This window comes from Grampus griseus, assembly GCF_964374135.1.
Source record: "Grampus griseus genome assembly, chromosome: 11".
NCBI classification, from domain to species: Eukaryota; Metazoa; Chordata; class Mammalia; order Artiodactyla; family Delphinidae; genus Grampus; species Grampus griseus.
In genome coordinates this window covers 41,573,334-41,592,672 of record NC_139005.1, presented here as the reverse complement: position 1 = coordinate 41,592,672, position 19,339 = coordinate 41,573,334, and the positions used below count along the sequence as shown (strand labels likewise).

Here is a 19,339-nt window from a genome sequence, read left to right as displayed (position 1 = left end):
ACCCACCTTTCTGTGGTATATTTCCAGTTACTCTGAGCTCCCCCTTTTCTACACTCAGAGTTTGTGTCTTTCATTATTCTCCCAGCTCTTTTTGTACCCTCCCCTCCACCCTCTCCACCTACTCCTAGAACTAAGTTTCAAGCTCTTGGAGAGCGGGAACCAACCTCACTCCTCCCACTGCCTCCCACAGCTCCAATATAACGCTCAGGCCAAGCACTCCCAATAAACGGTGGCTGGCAGACTTTTCAAAGTTCCTGTCTTCTCATCTTCTGCTCTTTCCTTTCCTAATCTGACAGAGCCACACCGGTCTCTCCACAGTAGAAAAGCAGTGCTGGTACTGAGCCATATACATCCTGGAAGTGCTCAGTGCACCATCCCCAGGGTGAGAATGCACTGCAATAATGTTCTTCCTGTACTAGAAGGGACTGGTTCCAGTGGGGCACGCTGCAGGGAAAGACTAATCCTAAAAGCAAGAGGAAGTAGTAGACTTGGGGTTAGGCTGAAAGAGGTCAAGGGCTGAGCTACTGCCTCTTCCATATTTTGGCTTCCCCAAGAAACAAAGAGCCCTGCACTTTCTCAAAACCCCCTCTCTGAAGTACTTGTACTCCTCTGTGTTTCTATAGCAACCCTCTCTCTGAAAATGCCAAGCCTTTTAAATAACCTCCTCATTCAACCTCATAATATTCCCGTGAAGTACGTGTGAAGGAGGGATTATTATCCTCTGTGCATCTCACAAAAGCTCAGGAGAGGGACGCCACCTATCAAAGGTCAGGCAGCAAGGAGCAACGTATTATTCCAAGTTTAGAGCCTCTTTACAGCTCCTATTGTACCAGATTGAGAGGCAGTTCAATGGGAACATGGCAGAGAATGAACCTGGTGTGGGGGGTGGGGTCTCTGGTGAATGAGAACGTTGAGCCCCTGGGGTACGCTGCATAAAAGCCTCAGTAACAAGGGAAGAAGCACTGGCCCGTGCCCCAGGATCCAAAACCACCAGGCTGGGCCTTTCCAAAGTCACCTACCTGCCTTAGAAGAAGACAGGCAACAGGGTTGTTAAAAGTTAACAAACTCTGCACCTTCCCAATTTCTCATCTTGTAGTTTGGTCATGATGGAAAGATAGGTCTAGAGGGACCACTGAGGGTGTTTCCTATCTCAGAATCAGAGCCTGCACAGCACCTGGCATGGAGCAGATGCTCGATAAATGCCTGTTGCTTGGTGACTGAACGAATGCTTGTATGTCTGAGGTGAGGGAAAAGGAGAAGAGGAAAAGGAAAAGGAAGACGTTAGGAAACTGAAGTTGTTAGGCCTTGGTTGAAGAAGAACTAGGAGGTAGCTAGGATTCTGAATGAGTACAGTGCTGAGTTGGCAAGAAAGAGACTGATGATCCTGAGGGAAACTAGGTCTTTTCAGTGAATTGTAAAACGATGGTTTTGTAGGTATAAAGGCTTCCTTATGGACATTTTATGTGTGAAGTAGAAATTTCACAATTAATTTGGATACTGAATACTGTATACAGAATAGTTTATCATCACTCCTTTCTAGATATTTACACCCTCTATCTTTATCAAGTATAAAAACAGGAGATATTTTTTCTATTCAAAGAGAAAAAAACATCTAGCTTTCACCAAACCTCCAGAAACGAAGGTGAATCCTCCATACTTCAAGCAGCAAGTTGTATTACAATAAAACATACTTTACTGTTAAAATAATTAGATTTACATATGCTTAATTCATATGCAGTTTTTCAAACTTCATCTTTTGCATAAAGCAAGATGCTGTTTGGACCAACACAAGTTCTCAAAGCTTAGCAATCTCCTTTTAACACTGGGGCTTGCAGGGCTTATCTGAGAGATAGAATAATATATATCAGGGGTCAGCAAACCTTTTCTGTAAAGGGTCAGATAGCAAATATTATAGGTTCTATGGGCCATACAGTCCCTGTTGCAACAACCTGCCATTGTAGTTGCAAAAGTAACCACAGACAATACGTCAACAAATGAGTGGCTGTGTTCAAATAAAACTTTATTTACAGACAAGGAAATTTTAATTTCATAAAATTTTCACATATCACAAAATATTATTATGCTCTTGACTTTTCCCCAACCCTTTAAAAATGTGAAAAACCTTCTTTTTTTTTTTTAGCCACACCATGAGGCTTGTGGGATCTTAGTTCCCCGACCAGGGATGGAACCTGTGCCCCCTGCAGTGGAAGCGCGGAGTCCTAACCACTGGACCGCCAGGGAAGTCCCGTGAAAACCCTTCTTCTTAACTCATGGGCTGTAGAAAAGCAAATGGCAGAGCTGATCTGGGCCAGGGATCAAGGTTGGCTAATCCCTGTTATGTACTAACACCAGTTCTGACCTAAACCAGACTGGTTGCTTAAGAATGATCTGATCAGCTTTAAAAAAAAAAGCAGATTCTCAAGTCCCACCTCAGAGGTTCTGATACACAAGCTGCAGAGGAATCTGTGCTCATCAGGATTTGAGAACTGCCACATCACCTGTCAGGTATTAAAACACATAGGTTGTCCTTCTTCACCTGCCTCTACCTGGCTATGTGGCCTGGGGGAGCCCCTGCAGCTCTCTGGATCTCATTTTCCTCATCTCTAACATGAGAGAGGGGCTGCCTGACGGGCGTACCCAGGTCCTTTCCAGCTCTGCAATCTGTTAGTCTACAGTTTGCAAAATGCACAGAAGCATCCAACATTCAGTGCAACAAAGCAGCAAACCGTACCTTTGAGGAGAAAACCTACTGTTATTCATTCCTTCACATTACATCTTGCTAGAACTCTCCTGAGTTACTTATTTTGCTCCTTCAACTGAAACTCTGTCAAGTCCATGGTCAACAGTGCTTAATACTATCCTGACAACTATACTTATGTGGGCAGAGGGCAGCATGGGGCAGAAGGGTACCAGACAGAACTGTACCACAGGCTGCTTTTTCCCTGCCCTATATCCCCTACTTATACCCCCTGTTCTTAGCGGGACAGTGACTATGGGAGAGAGAATGGATAGGGATGACTGGTGATGGGTTGGCTTTTAAAAAAATATATACAAAAGCATTTTAAAGTCATACACATGGCTGATTTAAATGTCAGTCATCATTGTTAAACTGCTGGTAAGAATCCAGAAAAGAAGATTCGTCCCTTATTCGATACTGTGCTCCAACACCAGATCCTTTAAAGCTCAGGAGGAACGGGAAGGACAGCAAGCCTTGGATTCTTACGAGAATATTTCTTAAGCAACAGTCACTTGGTACTCATGAAGTCCAATAATATTCTACCTAATCTGTCTTAAATTAGATCTTTGTGAAGTAAATGAGTTAAAAGGGAAACTGAAATTGAATTGCGGTTTATGGCCCAAGGGAAAATATCAGTTTATAACAACAGTCACTGAATGTGTGTGAGCACAAGGCCCATTAGCAGCGGTGGAACAGCTCTTCACAAGTTACGGCATGGAGTATTAACAAATGTGTCATGCCGGCATAAGATGAGCCTTCTGAAAAGCACAGGTTCGGGCTTCCCTGGTGGTGCTGTGGTTGAGAGTCCGCCTGCCGCTGCGGGGGACACGGGTTCGTGCCCCGGTCCAGGAAGATCCCACATGCCACGGAGCGGCTGGGCCCGTGAGCCATGGCCGCTGAGCCTGAGTGTCCGGAGCCTGTGCTCCGCAACGGGAGAGGCCACGACAGTGAGAGGCCCGCGTACCACAAAAAAAAAAAAGCACAGGCTTTTCATTTCTAATTAGCAATGTGGGGATGGAGCATACGATGGGGGAGCTTTGCCATTGCTAATGCAGGGTAAGAGATATGCTCTTCCGTCTACAGTAAGGAGCAGGGACATTGTGCAAGGCCAGGTGCGAGCGCATTCACGGTCATGCCAAACAAATCCTAGCACACCGCAAACACAATACAATAAACGCACAGTTACCAAAGTACTGCATGCAGCCAACTCCTGAGCATTTCCCCACCCTCACCCCAGGACTGGATTAAGCTTTTTAGCCATACGAAATGTATACATTAAAGTAATAAAGGGTGGGTACATATGAAAGGACATTACAGGGAGGAGTACTCAAGGCAGGGGTGGAGTATATCACAGAACAGAAAGCTTCTTAGTGAAAGGTTTATTACCCAGCTCCTGGTTTGCTGTGGGACACAAGGCCCAGGAGAGCAGTTCTCCACCCAACCAAGTTCTCCCTCCCCTGAGAGGTCATCATTTCAGTTGGGGCGAAGGTAACCCGCAGGTATCTGATGGCCTTCCAGCTATAATGAACACCTAGGGGCTCAGGGATTGAGCTAATCTACAAGGGGGCAGTTGGCTCCATCCAGCTCTAACTGTTATCGACACTGATTTACGACCATCTCCCCAGGGTTTGGACCCTAGATCCTAACTGTTTTGACTTCCGGAATTGCCTGACCCTCTCATTGTTAGCTGACTTCTAGCCTTAAATTCTTGTCTGCTAAACCTAATATATACATATGTACCTTTTTCTCCCAGACATACGTCACCTCTTCTGAACCAGGCAACTAGCTAATTTGACTTACAACAGTTCTTAGCTCTTTCCTGCCTAACTATAAATTCTTAATCCTGGTACCTTCTACGGGGGCAAATCCTCTCTGCCTATTGGTTTCAGAGTGTGCACGCACAGAGGAGGACTCTGCTACCCAATAACAATACAAATATAGCTGATCTGAAGAACAGCTATAACAGTGATAAGAGCAGTAGCCAGTTGTCCACTAGTCAATAGCTACAGTTTTTGGCATTCGCTTCTAAGTAACTATACAGCCAGTACAGCAGGCAACAAATAAATGTCCTTTCAAGTTTTCCCTGTTTTACTATAGAAAAAACGTAATGCTAAATCTAAACAGATTCTACCTCAGACTAGGAAGCTGTTCAGAAATAAATGACCTGCACTGTCAAAATGACTTACACCCTGCTGAAAAGGAGTCCTGATGCCTTTCTGAATGCTAATCTGCTCAGTGGGTCCCTCAAGTAAAATTACAATTATAGTCCCAGTGTGTCCCAGGAAAGGCTCCAGCAAAGGCACAACTGCCTGAATTCCCAGAGTGCCTGTGTCCTGGTGCCCAGCTGAGAAATACTGAACTAAAAAGCAGGACATCAGGACACAGGCAATTTCCTTTTTCATTTAGGCTCATACTTCTGTTTGAACTATATATTTAGAGCCGTCATCTTCCAGGTCTCTATTCCACTACACTGAGGAGTGAGCAAGAGAGACCTCCAAATCCCATGTTTATATTCCTTTTATTCATTGATAATTGTACCTATGAGTCTGTTTGAAGAGATAATAACATTTAGCATGTATTAAGCAGGTACTATGCGGCAGGCACCCTACTGAGATGCCTTATACAATACCTGTCTGTCTCACAGCCACCACTCGATGAGGTAGGGACATTTTATAGATGATGAAATTGTAGCAAGACCACAAAGTTGTTTAGTGGTGAAACTTAGAACTGAACCAACGCAGTCTAACTCCAAAGCTTATCCCTTTTTCCTTTATAAATTTATTTATTTTATTTATCTTATATTTGACTGCGTTGGGTCTTCGTTGTTGCGCACAGGCTTCCTCTAGTTGCGGCGAGCGGGGGCTTCTCTTGTTGCGGAGCACGGGCTCCAGGCACACAGGCTTCAGTAGTTGTGGCTCGCGGGCTCTAGAACGTAGGCTCAGTAGTTGTGGCACACGGGCTTAGCTGCTCCGCGGCATGTGGGATCTTCCCGGACCAGGGCTCGAACCCGTGTTCCCTGCACGTTCCGCGGTGGCGGATTCTTAACCACTGCACCACCAGGGAAGCCCCAAAGCCTACACTTAATTATCACACAATACTGCAATTTTGAAAAAGCTTCAAAACTACTTATCAAGTCTAACTCCTCACTTTACAGATAAGAAAGCAAGCACAGAGCGCTCTGCCCAAGCTGAGACCACAGAGGTGGGAACAGGAATAGAAGGGTTCCTCAGAGTCCTGAACTCTTTTCAGCACACCAGGTCATCTGGTCCAAACCTCAGGCCAATGAAGAAATCTTTTTTACTTAATACCTTTAACTCTGGCAAAAAAAAAAAAAAAAAAAAAAAGCCCTTGCGCATGCCACAGAGTTCACAGCAGCTATTTACGGTATTTTCCCAAGCTAAGCTCCATGCAGATAATGCTAGCACCCCATCTGTCTGTGGCTTTGCTGTTTCCCACTGCTTCTGCATACACTTCCTCATTTGGTTTGACCTTATAACCCCATGCCCTTCAACCCACATTTGGAGCAGCTGACACCCCCTTCCTGCCCACATCCTGGTCACAGGAAGCCACACCTGGCAGAACAGCAGCTGCTTCAGCTCTGAAACAGCATATGCTGCTCCCCAAGGCAGGGCGGCTCTGAACCTCCTACGTGGCCACCCCGCCTCACTGCCCTTCAGTATGAGCTTGCTTTTGATCTCCTTCCCCCTTCCCCTCTTGGGGGTACCCAGCCTGCAGCTGCTCCGGGGGTAAAGCAAAAGGCAAAAAGCAGGTTTATTACGTAAATGCCTCTCTTCACTGTACTCATATTCTAGAATTTATTCTCATTCTCCTTTCTCTTAGAAAGCAGCAGAGGAGACTGGTTTAGAGGCTTTAAGCCACAAAGACCTGGATTCAAGGCCCAGCTCCATTGCTTATTAGCTGTCATGATTTTAGGCAACCAACTTAGGTTGCTAAGGCTAAGTTTTCTTATTGATAAAATAGTGATAATGAGTGACAGCACCTACCTTATCAGATTATGAGGATTAAGTGCAAATTCACAAAAAGTCCTTACTACAGTGCCTGGCACAGAAGAAGGACTCAACAAATGCGATTACAATAACGCTGCTGCTGCCACACAGATGCTGCTCTTCCTTCTGCAACTTGGCACCTCAGGCAGGGTAGCAGGAGGGGACTAAGGGGTAATATTCAAGTTACTTAGTATTCACACACTTGACAGAAACCAGTAGGACACTTGTGCATAAGCTACTCCAAGAGTCCAAAGTCACTAGGACCAAAGTCACAGTACAGCTGCACTGGCTCAAAATGGGCCCCAGAGGTTACTTCAGACCTGAGAACTCTGGAAGCAGGAGAAAAAAAAAAACAAAAAAACTGCTGAATGCACACAGTGGGATCCAGCCTGTCTCTCTCCTTTATCTCCCTTCTTACCAGACCAAGCCCCATGCTCCAGTCACAATGAAGCTCATGGTTTTAAACACTTCAACGTTTTGCACGCCTCTCTGTCTTTTCATGTACTGTTCTTTATACCCAAACTACTCTTTCTTCTCTTTAACAGATGAAATGTTTCTTAACCATACTTTAATACTTCAAGGTACAGCTCAAATATCACCTCCTCTCCATTCAACTCTCTCAAACAGAATTATCCTTCCTTCCTGTGTGTTCCCACAACACTTCTGTTAGAGCACTTAACATAGTACTGTCACTCTGTTTATACATCAGTAACTCTCACTGGACCCTGAGATCCTTAAAGGCAGGGGTATATCTCCAACTACTGTGACTTTCTTAGCTTAGCAAGCAGAAGATGTAATATGATGCCCATCTGGTACAAGGTAGACAGTTCATACCTATTTGTTGAATGTATGAATGAATCTCTTAGTCATGAGGCAATGATGCAGCTAGAATCAACTAACTTATAACTATATCCAACTTTATGCTAGGTGTCTAATCGACCTTTTCCACTCTTTAGCTCATCCACCCATAAAAATTTATTAATTTTAGTTTGAAAAGTCTTTTCATCTTTTCTACATCTTAGATACCATGCTGAAGATATGATATGCAACAAATGAACTAAAAAAAAACCCCATACTATATTCATATTGAGGCCGTGCAAAATGACAGAAATTATCTAAAAATGATAGTAAAAAACAAAACCCCAAAATCATCCTGCAATATACTCTATAGAGACAGCATGATATGGTAGAAAGACCATGAGCATTAAATTCACATATCCCGGGAACTGAAACCCGGCTTTACCACACACTAGGTGAGGGAATTTCAACAGCAGAGTAACATTTCTGAGCCACAATTTTTTCCTACTTGTAAAAATGTGCAACATTCACTGATAGCTTCCTAAGTGATCCTCAAGGACTGCAGAAAATTGGAGAGTCAATAATGATACCTAGAATTGGGGTGGTATCCTCAACTAAAGCAGCAGATGGAGTAAGTAGGTTTGAGGGGAGAAAACGAGTTCAACTTTGAATACACTGAGTTACCTATGGGAAGTCCAGGTAGAGATGCCTGGCAAGACACTGAATATTTAAGGAGGGCTCTAGGCTGGAGATACAGATTCAAGAGTAGCGAGAGAATGGATAAGATCAGCCAGGGAGAATTTGCCAAATGAGAGGAACACAGGCCAAGGACTGAACCTGTGGGAATGTCAACATTTAAAGGAAAAGTGGAAGAAACGAAGGAAAGAGAAGGAACAGTCCGAGATGGAAAGAGAATTAGGCCAAGGAAGTGAAGAACTGCAAGAATCAGGGAGTAGTAAACAGTGTCAAATACAGCAGAGAGGTTCAGTGAGATAAGAACGGAAAAAATGTCCATTAGATTTGGTAATTTGAGATCCTGGAGGATCTTATATTGAGAATGCCAGTAGAGCGGGGAGGATGCAGACTCAGCTGCAAGGATGGAGGAGTGGGTAGGAGATGTGCAGGTGGTGAGGGTGAGCAACGGCTACTCTTTAAAAGCTTCAATGGCATGAGAAGAGAGATTATACCTGCTGGAGATATGGGGTCAAGTGTGTGGGCTCATTAAGATGGGAGAGGCTTTTCGTATGTTTATAGGCTGAGGGGAAGAACCACTGTGAAAGGGAAAGATAGAAAGTACAGAAAAGAGAGGGGATAACTGAGAGAGTGAAGTGCTAGAGGAAGTTGGGAGGCATGGATGGGCTCAAAGGCACAGGGAGAGGGATTGACATTGAACAGCAGATGGGTTGGGTACCTTATCCTCTGAAATGGGAGGAATATTTTATTCAAACTTCATTCCATAGGCCAAACTTTGTAGACTCAAAGTGTCTGGAACAGGAGTGCCTTTTCAGAGCAGGTATCAAAAATTTTGCTAGAATCAGTTGACAGAAAATGCCATATAATGGGGAAATCCTAATCTTGAATTGTGTCAAATAGGGTTATATATAAAGAATTTACAACTCATGTGAATTTGGAATCAGTCAATCCCTGTATAATGATGTCACAGTCTTACTCTCTTTTACTAAGAATGGATTTAAAATATGGCTAATTATAGTGAGAAGATGATCAATATCACTGTAATCTCGAGAATCCTCCAACATTTATACGGTCATTATTAAATATCCCATTCAACAGGTTAATTCTTTTTTTAAAAAATAAACTTATTTATTTATTTTTAATTTTTGGCTGCATTGGGTCTTCGTTGCTGCACGTGGGCTTTCTCTAGTTGCGGTGAGCGGGGGCTACTCTTCGTTGAGGTGCGTGGGCTTCTCATTGCAGTGGATTCTCTTGTTGCAGAGCACAGGCTCTAGGCATGCGGGCTTCAGTAGCTGTGGCACACAGGCTTAGTTGCTCCTCGGTATGTGGGATCCTCCTGGACCAGGGCTCGAACCCGTGTCCCCTGCATTGTCAGGCAGATTCTTAACCACTGCGCCACCAGGGAATTCCCCAACAGGTTAATTCTTAATAGAATAAAAAGATTTCATAAACTACACCCTGGAGAAACCATCAGAGATTAATTCCTAAAATTACCAGTCAGCGTAATGTTATGGCTCAGGTGATTAGCTAATAATATACACCCAAGAATTCAGGTAAGGGCTTCCCTGGTGGCGCAGTGGTTGGGAGTCCACCTGCCGATGCAGGGGACACGGGTTCGTGCCCCGGTCCGGGAAGATCCCACATGCCGCGGAGCAGCTGGGCCCGTGAGCCATGGCCGCTGAGCCTGCGCATCCGGAGCCTGTGCTCCGTAGCAGGAGAGGCCACAACAGTGAGAGGCCCGCATACCGCAAAAAAAAAAAAGAATTCAGGTAAAAGTTGTCTCTTATACACTATGTGGCTCAGAACCTTGGAACTGCAAATTAGGACTTGTACAAGGACTAGAGAAGACCTGAGGTTCTTTTCTGGGGAAAATTTTCTTTTCTGGGGAAAATTTCAACACTAATGTTGAAATGTATTGATCTCCTGCCTATGTAAAAATCTAAGATTGGCAAACTCAGTGGAGTAACAATACTGGCTTTTAAACAACTCAGAATACCTGTGATATGGGTCCTTTTGAAGATTATAACTTAGTACTTGCTAAAAGCGTATTTAAGACACTGAATATTTAAGAGAGCATGTAGCCGTTGACTCTTCTGCATTCTCCACGTTTGGGTCTCTGTACCAAGTTACAGCACCACAATCTTTAAGGTACCTGGACTATATTAAATTCATTAATGTACCTATGGTTATCTGTAATAATTTTATTTCTTTACTTGTCTATTATCTGTCTCCCCAACAAAAACTGACTTCCAGGAGTGGTATATAGAGCTTGCCTGCTTTGTTCCCAAGGGTATGGAACAGAACCTGGGTATAAAGAAGACAATAACAATTGATCCAATTATCAAATGAAAGACTGAATGCTCAACTCTTTCCTTAAGCTTCTACAATCAATCACAAATTCCTATCAATTTATCTCTACATCACTTCTGACTTCACCTATTCCCCTTACTTTTCACTTCCACCACCACACTTCAGACCCTCACTACTTCATAGCCGGCCGCTCTGTCCCAGTTCTCTTTCCCTCTGGTTTATCCTACACATCACTGCCACATTCACCTCCTCAAAACACAACTTTGATCACATATCCTTACTCCCATTCAAAAGCCTTCAGTAGGGCTTCCCTGGTGGCGCAGTGGTTGAGAATCCGCCTGCCAATACAGGGGACACGGGTTCGAGCCCTGGTCCAGGAAGATCCCACATGCCACGGAGCAACTAAGCCCATGTGCCACAACTACTGAGGCTGCACGCTAGAGCCCATGAGCCACAGCTACTGAGCCCACGTGCTTACAGCCCGTGCTCCGCAACAAGAGAAGCCACCGCAATGAGAAGCCCGTGCACCGCAGCAAAGAGTAGCCCCTGCTCACCACAACTAGAGAAAAGCCCTCACGCAGCAACGAAGACCCAACACAGCCAAAAATAAATAAATTTATTTTTTTTAAAAACAGGCTTCAGTAGTTGTCTATTGCTTATCAAGTGAGGACCAGACTTCTCCGTCTAACACTGTAAGTCCTCCATGACTTGGCTCCAGCACACCCTTCCCAGACGCATCACCCAACTCCCCCAATTCCAATCAAATTAGACTATTGAGCTTTCTCTTACATTATCTTATGCCCTTGTTTCTGAGCCTTTGTTTATATTGTTCTTTCTGCCTAGAATGTTTCAGTCTCTCTTTTCTAAAATCCAAATATTATGCCTACTATGAAGTAATAAGGCCCTTTCTGAGGCCCCCTTATCAAAAGTGATACCACCCCACACACTACCATGTTATAAGCTACGTAAGGGTCAAAAATGGACTTTATTAATCTGTGATCCCCCCAAGAGAGCCCAATACCCCCAAGGTCTCACACATAGGAAGTACTCAAGAAGTATTTGTTGAATAAATAGATCATATTTTATATGAGACAACCCAAACTGGTATATACCCCACGTCAGCTTCTCTCACTTCCTTTAGGGTCGGTTAATACAGGGAGGGTAACACAACTCCCACAGACGAGAAAGAACCAAACCACTTAATAAAGGCAGGTATGACAGAACAACTTCAAATATTCAGGAAATAACATCCTTTGTGTAATAGACTTGATACCAATAAATCAGGAAGAGCACTAGGTAGCGGCTATTACCTAATGGTCTTTGATAAAGTCCCTGCTAATCTAAGGAGCTAAAAGAGGAGAGTTAAGATTGGTGCACTTACCAAAAGTAATTCAGCCCTCCGAAAGTCCCCTAAAATGTCAGGAAACCCATTTCTTTTTTTTTTTTTTCTGTACGCGGGCCTCTCACTGTTGGGGCCTCTCTTGTTGCGGAGCACAGGCTCCGGACACGCAGGCTCAGCGGCCATGGCTCACGGGCCCAGCCGCTCCGCGGCATGTGGGGTCTTCCCGGACCGGGGCACAAACTCGTGTCCCCTGCAACGGCAGGCGGACTCTCAACCACTGCGCCACCAGGGAAGCCCCAGGAAACCCATTTCTTGATCTAATTCCTCAGCCCCTAAAGGAAACTAATTCTTCAGGAAAGGAAAAGATATATTGATAATCAGTGTTTTTCCCCCTAGAGTTCCATTCATTTTGGTAGATGGGAAAACTTTTCATTAGGAAAAAAAAAAATCATAATGTCACCTTTCATGTTCAAAGCACTTAGAAAAGTACATAGTGTTTCCACAGGCATTATCTCATAAGATTGACTCGTTCATTCAACAAATATGGATTGAACACTTACTATAGGGCACGCACTGCTCCAGCTAAGGAGCATACAAGAGAATGAACAATAAACAAATAAATATATGCTAGGTGTATAATGGAGAAAAATGAAGGAGGGCTAGCACAACAGGCTGCTTTGTTTTGTATAGTGTAGGCAAGATATAATCTTCACAACAACACTGGAGAATAGGTGGGATATTAACTATTAGCATAATCTTAATTTTCTCTATGAGGGAGACTGAGATGCTGAATGGTTAAGTGACATGCCCAAGATCATTTAGAATTAGGTGGAAATGGGATCAGAAATAAGGTTTCTCAGCTCCTGGTCTATTGCTAAGGCTATGAAAGAGGAATCTGATTTAAGATTGTTTAATTAAATTCCTTTTCCTCTAGATAATGATACTTGGAGAATGGAAAAGAACCCCATACCACGCACTTCCTTAACCCACCACCCTGAGAATGGCCTTCCTCCCATTTGCTCACAAGCATTTGCCTCAATTTGATTTGGTGAATAAAACAATGGAAACATTTTGTTTTTTTATATTGCTGCAAAACTTTTTTTTAAACAAAATAAAACGTCTAGCTTTAAAACACCTAGTTTTCGCTCAAAACAGAAAGCAGCATCTAGGCCTGTTGTGCAGCAACAGGCAATTCAACGCTTCATTAGCAATACTTCAAATCACACCTAATGAATGTAAATCCTCCTTTAACAGCCTGTCTCCACTCTGCACACCTGCTGAAAGTGTGTGAAACTAGATTCTGCAAGGATTTTCTGCCAGGAGCTCATGGGCATGCATGCATGCAGCACGCGCGTGTGCTGGTGTGTGTGTGTGTGTGTGTGTGTGTGTGTGTGTGTGTGTGTGTGTGTGTGTGTGTGTGTGTGTGACTTAAGAGTTCTTCATTTGAGGAAGCTGATGGCATTAATATTAGGGATGTAAGGAAAAAACTGTAAACATTGCTGGGCACAGGGTGCCCTGCCATACCTAACCTGAGTTACAACTAAAACCCACTTCTCAGGGCTGGGATCTTAATGTATTATAGAAATTCAGGAGGAGGAATCCGTTCCAATGTAAACAACAAGTTAGGCTGTAAGGAAGAAGAGGCCTCAGGGCTAGGCCTAGACAAATGTGGTTAAGTGTCCAAAGGTGAAGTTAAAGCATAGAGTATATTCCAGAAGAAGGGGATGGAGACCAGAAGGCAGGCGGCACCAGGGCAACAGAATAGTTTGCAACAGATAAAACATAATATGTGACAGGCATAATATGTGAAATACAATTAGAAAGATATAGACATAAGCGCAACTCTTACCTTGCATATATTGTAGGTAAGGAAATTTGAAGCCCAGAGAATTTAAGTGATTTGGCCAAGGGCAGACAAGAGGCAATGGCAGAACTAAAATGAGGTTTTTCTATTCCCAGTTAAGTGCTCTTTTCACTATATCATTCTGCTGGGGGGTTGGCGGGGGCTAAGAAATAATCTTCCTTTAAAAAGCAAAAATATGTGAAGAGGTTAAGTAGAATTCCCTCCAAATTACATGTCCAGCTGAACAGTGGTAGCAGTATCGATACTGAGCCCATGTCTCTGGAACAAGTTGTCTAGGCTGCTAGACTACTCAGAGCTCCTTCACTTGAGAAGGTAAAGTACTGGAGCTAACGCAAATGCCATCCTTTCCCCCAGAAGCACTGCATTTCTTAGGACCCATCCTAAGAAGGGCTATTAAACCACAGGGATTATAAGGGATGTGAATGAAAAAGCAGGGTTTTTTTCTCTCTCCGTATCTGCATGCCTCACTTCAGAAGGACTGAGCCAACCGAGGCTGAGGATCAATCAATGAAAAATTAGAAAAGTGGAAAACTAGAAATATGTTGTAACAAACTGAGAGTTAGGAGGTGTTCGCAAATACTTTTGACAAAGCATTTCACCTTATTAAGTTTATAAAATGAGGAGGCTGAACTAGGTGATGTCTAAACCTACCATATTCTAATTTTCTTTGATTCTAGGTTGACTCCAATTTGCAGGAAAAGACAGACATGAAAACTTGAAGGTAAAATGAACTTTGGGAAACCATATGTAATTTTTTAATGCAATAGGTATGTGCCCAATTTAAAGGAACATAATCAATCCTGTAATTTGGATTTTTGCTTACAGGGCTTTCTTATGGGAGGGCATATCCACAGAACAAAAAGGACACCAATAACAATTATTGGTTTTAATAAACAGGAAAAAAGGGTAGGAGCCAACTCTGAAGGCCTTCTTTCAACTTAATACACTGACTTTCTTGTTGCCCCACTTAAGACAGTTCTTAGGACTAAACACGGCCATTTAAAATTCAACAAGTTATTATTAAGCATTGGAGAGTATATTTTGTAGTAAAGATAGAAAGACACTTCAAGCAATAGAGAAGAAGTCCTTGATTTGATTTACCAAAAAGCATGTGGAGGGGAGAAATGAACAGAGAATTTACCCTGATAAAACTTAAGATTCCATAGTATGAAAGAAGGGAAAACAAATAACAAAATTAAGACTTCAACTGGCTTAATAAAATAGAAAGAAAACCAAGAGCAAAGGCATTCAGGATGGCTCAAGTTCCTAAAATACCTATTTGTTTTTGGTTGTACACATGCAGTATAAAGAAACTCTGGAAGATACTACTAACAATGGTTACCTGTGGCAGAGAGGCAGGAAGTGGGCTGAGGAGAGACAGGTGTAAAGGGGAGACTTTTACTCAATACCTTTTTTACTGAATACCTTTTATTGAATTTTTAACCATGTAAATATATTGCCTATTTTAAAAATTAAATAAATTAAAAAGTTTAAATGTCCTGTAAATTCAATTCTTTTCAGGTGACACTCGAAAAACAAGAAAGCCAAAGAATGGAGACATGCAAACAAAGTACCAAGAGGCAAGGAAAATGTTGTGGCACTGGGAGCTCTGAGACAGTCCAAAGAGAGGATGATCTGGGTCGTTCTGGGGGCCATCCGGGAGAGTCAGGTGAAATGCAATATGGACACCACCGAGAAGCTTAGGATAGATAGCTCAAAACAGCACCAGCTGGTACAATGGTATCTTGAAAACGTGATACACGTGTTTTATGACCCTGTGTCCCTGGACAGTGTGAAATCCACAACAGCGAACTAGTTCTCTTTCACCCTCTAAAATAAAGAGAGAAGGAAATGAGAAACCAGTTTCTATGAGAGTCACAAAAATGATCAATCAGGTAGAAAACAAGACCTATGAGGAAAAAATAAAGAAACCCACTTGTACCATTAAGCAAAGAAAAGAAATTCTACTTTGCAAGAATTATTTAAGGCAGCCCTTAAGAAACAAATGGAAGGGAATGTCCTCTTAAAGTCCTTTCTACTCTCAGGATATTTCAATATGTGGGTTGATTCCCAGCGTGCTTCCTTGTAGGGGAGACCTCGCTAATTTGGCCCAGTGAAAGGCCTGGTTAGTAAGACGTCTTAGTAATGCCAGTGAAGATATGCAAGTGAACTTGAACAAGCACATTATTTTTAATCAACTGAAAAACGCTTTATTTAAAAAGACAAATAATACCTTGAAGTGCTACTAATGTTCTTTCTTGTCATAGGTGTTCGTTTGCTTTTAATAATCATTAAGCTAAGCATTTATGTTTTATGAATTTTTCTGCATGGTGGTATATTTCAGGGTTTTTTTTTTAAAAAAAGAATTTAAAGAATACAATTAAAGTTATCCTTTCCACAAACTATCTACCCTTGTGGTGAGGCCAAAGGCTGAAGTCAGATTTTCTATCATGAAGAGCCAGTCCCCTACTGGAGTGCCATCAACAGCTGGCCTAACCCGGAGAAGAGTCCCCATTAGCGCCAGAGACCACTCTCTGTGGGTCCTCACTCCCAAGCTAGGAGCACCGAAATCTAAGGCACTGGGAATGGAAAGAGGCTGTCTATAAGGCGGGAAGCAGGGAAAAAGGCAAGCAAAGGAAAACGAGGCTCTGACAATGAAGAGCTCTCTACATTTTTCATATATTAGTCAGGCTTAAGAAAAGGAAGTTTAATTTGCATCTGAGTTAGAAAAACAAATAGTTCAAATAAAAGCAAAGAGGTTTCAGGCACCTGAAAGGCCAGAGTCCGAAGGGCTTTACCTATCTGCTTATTGCCATAAGAGTATTTTCTGAAAAAGTTACACCAGTTGGCCAAACTTATCTCAGTAGGCACGACCTAAACTCTGTGTTTTGTTATTTCTTTTTACCTCTAAAAAGACTAAGGACGCAAGGGCAGGAAAGAGGAGGGAAATATATCTTAAAATATTTCAAAATTTTACAATCAACGAAATATTTTTTTAAAAACAGTGCAAGATTCCATGTTCCCTTACTCACTAACCCAGAAAGCTAAAACCTTGTCTCCTTCCTCACCCACCTACCCCCATTCAGCAAAGGCCCAGATTAAATAGTTAGATTTTAAAAAAAGGATAAGTAAGTAAGGAAATCAATGACAGTTTATGGAAACTTACTTAGCCCCAGAATTTGACATTTGAAAACGTCCTTAGAAGTCTTGTCCAACTTCTCAATTCCTACATGAGAAATTTAAGCCCAGAGAGGTGAAATGACTTGCTCAAGGACATGAACTAGTTCTGAGATTTTTTTTCTTTATCTACTACTTTCTCTTCCCATGAACTATTTGTGGTAGCTTGAAAAATACACATACTAAGGAAGGAAACTATAAATAATAAACATGGTGAATTACGGTAGAGTGAAGATTTCTTACTTCTAGTCTACTTTTCTTTATATCATATCATGTTTTGTTCCTTAAACATTCTAAATTTCCCAGTGGAAGTTACAGGCTACTGATTCTACTTTTTCCTATTACGTAGCTGTTCTGAGCTGCAACAGAAGTACCAGGGTGAAGGGCCATTTTCTGTAGACAACGTCTTAACTAGTTTTGCCATTCAGACCTAAGATGCCTCCACAACTATAGCTAAATCAAGAGATCTATTCGCCTCAAGTCTTACTTCTGTCCCATTATTAAGACAAAGAAACAGAAATTTCTTCCATAACTGAAAGACTAAAAGGCAATTTAGTTAACGGCAGTTTATAAGACAGTTTTGTTAATAAAGGCAGTTTAGTTAAGCTTTATATTTGTTAATATATAATTACACAAAGCCTTTTTACCCTTCATCTGGAAACACCTATGGATTTAATTCTTTAAATGACATCTGTCAAATGGGGGATCCCTAAAATGGTATCTGATGTCAGTCTTCAGTATTCAATGGCTAATTACTTGGCCACCGGATTAACTGGGGGCTCTGCTTCATTACCTGTTGCCTAGTTTCAAAAGATAATCGTGAGAAAGAAACCCAAGGTTTGGTCAAACATTTGTCCAGGAAATTTGAAACTCTTGGCAAAATGAAGATTGGTATTTCTTTCACTCATGCTTCTTACTAGCAGGAATAACAGAATTGACTCTATGTAAGAATCAGTATTCGCTGAATACAGACAACTGTATAACAAGGCTACAGACCTGGTCTCCTCATTGGCCCAGTTTGGTTTACTCTATTCTATTCTTGTCCCCAAAGGCTATGATCTAATGTCACAAAGGGGGTTAGGTAAGCAGACAAAGCCATCATCTCCATTATATTAACAACAGGCTCTGTTGATGCTGCGATAGTAACATCATCTTTATATATAAAGATAGAATTCTGAATGTGTGAACAAGATTCTACAGGGCTGTGCCGTCTCTCACTATGCCATCTTTCTTGTACTCTATTAAAACACTCTCATTTATGCCCCCCCCCACTTTTTTTTTTTTTTTTTTTTTTTTGCGGTTCGCGGGCCTCTCCCTGTTGTGGCCTCTCCCGTTGCGGAGCACAGGCTCCGGACGCGCAGGCTCAGCAGCCATGGCTCACGGGCCCAGCCGCTCCGCGGCATGTGGGATCTTCCCGGACCGGGGCACGAACCCGCGTCCCCTGCATCGTCAGGCGGACTCTCAACCACTGCGTCACCTGGGAAGCCCCCTCCCCTTTTTTAAATCAATCTTTTTCTACTGTCAAATCAGTTAAAGGAGCCAAAACCAGAAGTCTTATTAACAGACTGAAAAGTGCCAAGACCCACAAATGACCCTTAGCAGCAATTAAACCAAAAAAGAATCCGTCAACTGGAACTGAAACAAAAGGCTAAGTACTTATCCAAACTCTGGCAAAGACACAGCTCTTTCCCCCCATCCCCCCTGAGCCTGTTAGGAGCGGGGTATCTGAAGCTGCTCCTCCGTCTCCTCCAACTCACTTTCTGCGTCAAATAGTATGGGTCAAAGTCCTCCAGGGGAACCGCAACCAGGCCTTGGGGGATGTCCCCATAGATGAAAGGCAAACTCTTCCCTGCTTCCAGGTCACTGTTTGGCTTGGGCTTGCTGTCCTCATCATCTTCCCGATGACTGCCATCGGCCTTTGGCGGTTTCTTGAGCTTGCTCTCGGCAATGCGCCTCTCAATGTTTGCCAGTGACTCAGGGGTGAAAGGCTTGAAACTATCAGGGCCTGGTGGTGCGAGCAGCCGCGCTGCCATCTTCTCATCCTGCAGCAGCTTCGTTAGTTATGCTGCGTCCAGGACAGGTCAGCTCTGGAAGAAACGGCAACACAGACAGCATTAATCAATCGCTACTCTAAAAAGAGGCCAGACCAAACCATCTCACTCTCAACCTTTAGTCACAACCTTCGCAACACATAGTTTCTCCCATGACATGGGTATTTTTCTCTTCAGAAAGTCTGTGGCATGAATGGACGAGGCAATGTCCATAACCACCCCTCAGGGGAATGAGCAGCCAAGGAGATCAGAACATGGGAGTCTCCTGAATGGCTAGTTTTTATTATTGACTTAGATGCAGCTCACAGTTAGGAACCACGTACAGCTACAAAGATATATTCCATACCCTCTGTGCTTAGT

General features: G+C 42.9%; 1 protein-coding gene across 3 annotated transcripts in view; it reads right to left on the bottom strand.

Moving 5' to 3' along the window:
- Positions 1 to 18,961, bottom strand: part of SCN8A (sodium voltage-gated channel alpha subunit 8) — a gene marked incomplete at both ends in the record, with an annotated part of 112,112 nt that extends 93,151 nt beyond the window's left edge. For all 3 annotated transcript variants that reach the window (XM_082666544.1, XM_082666545.1, XM_082666546.1), the window contains one exon: positions 18,686 to 18,961. In XM_082666544.1, the coding sequence (XP_082522670.1) occupies positions 18,686 to 18,961 (276 nt within the window). The remainder of the gene's footprint in view (positions 1 to 18,685) is intronic.
- Positions 18,962 to 19,339: the final 378 nt, after the last annotated feature.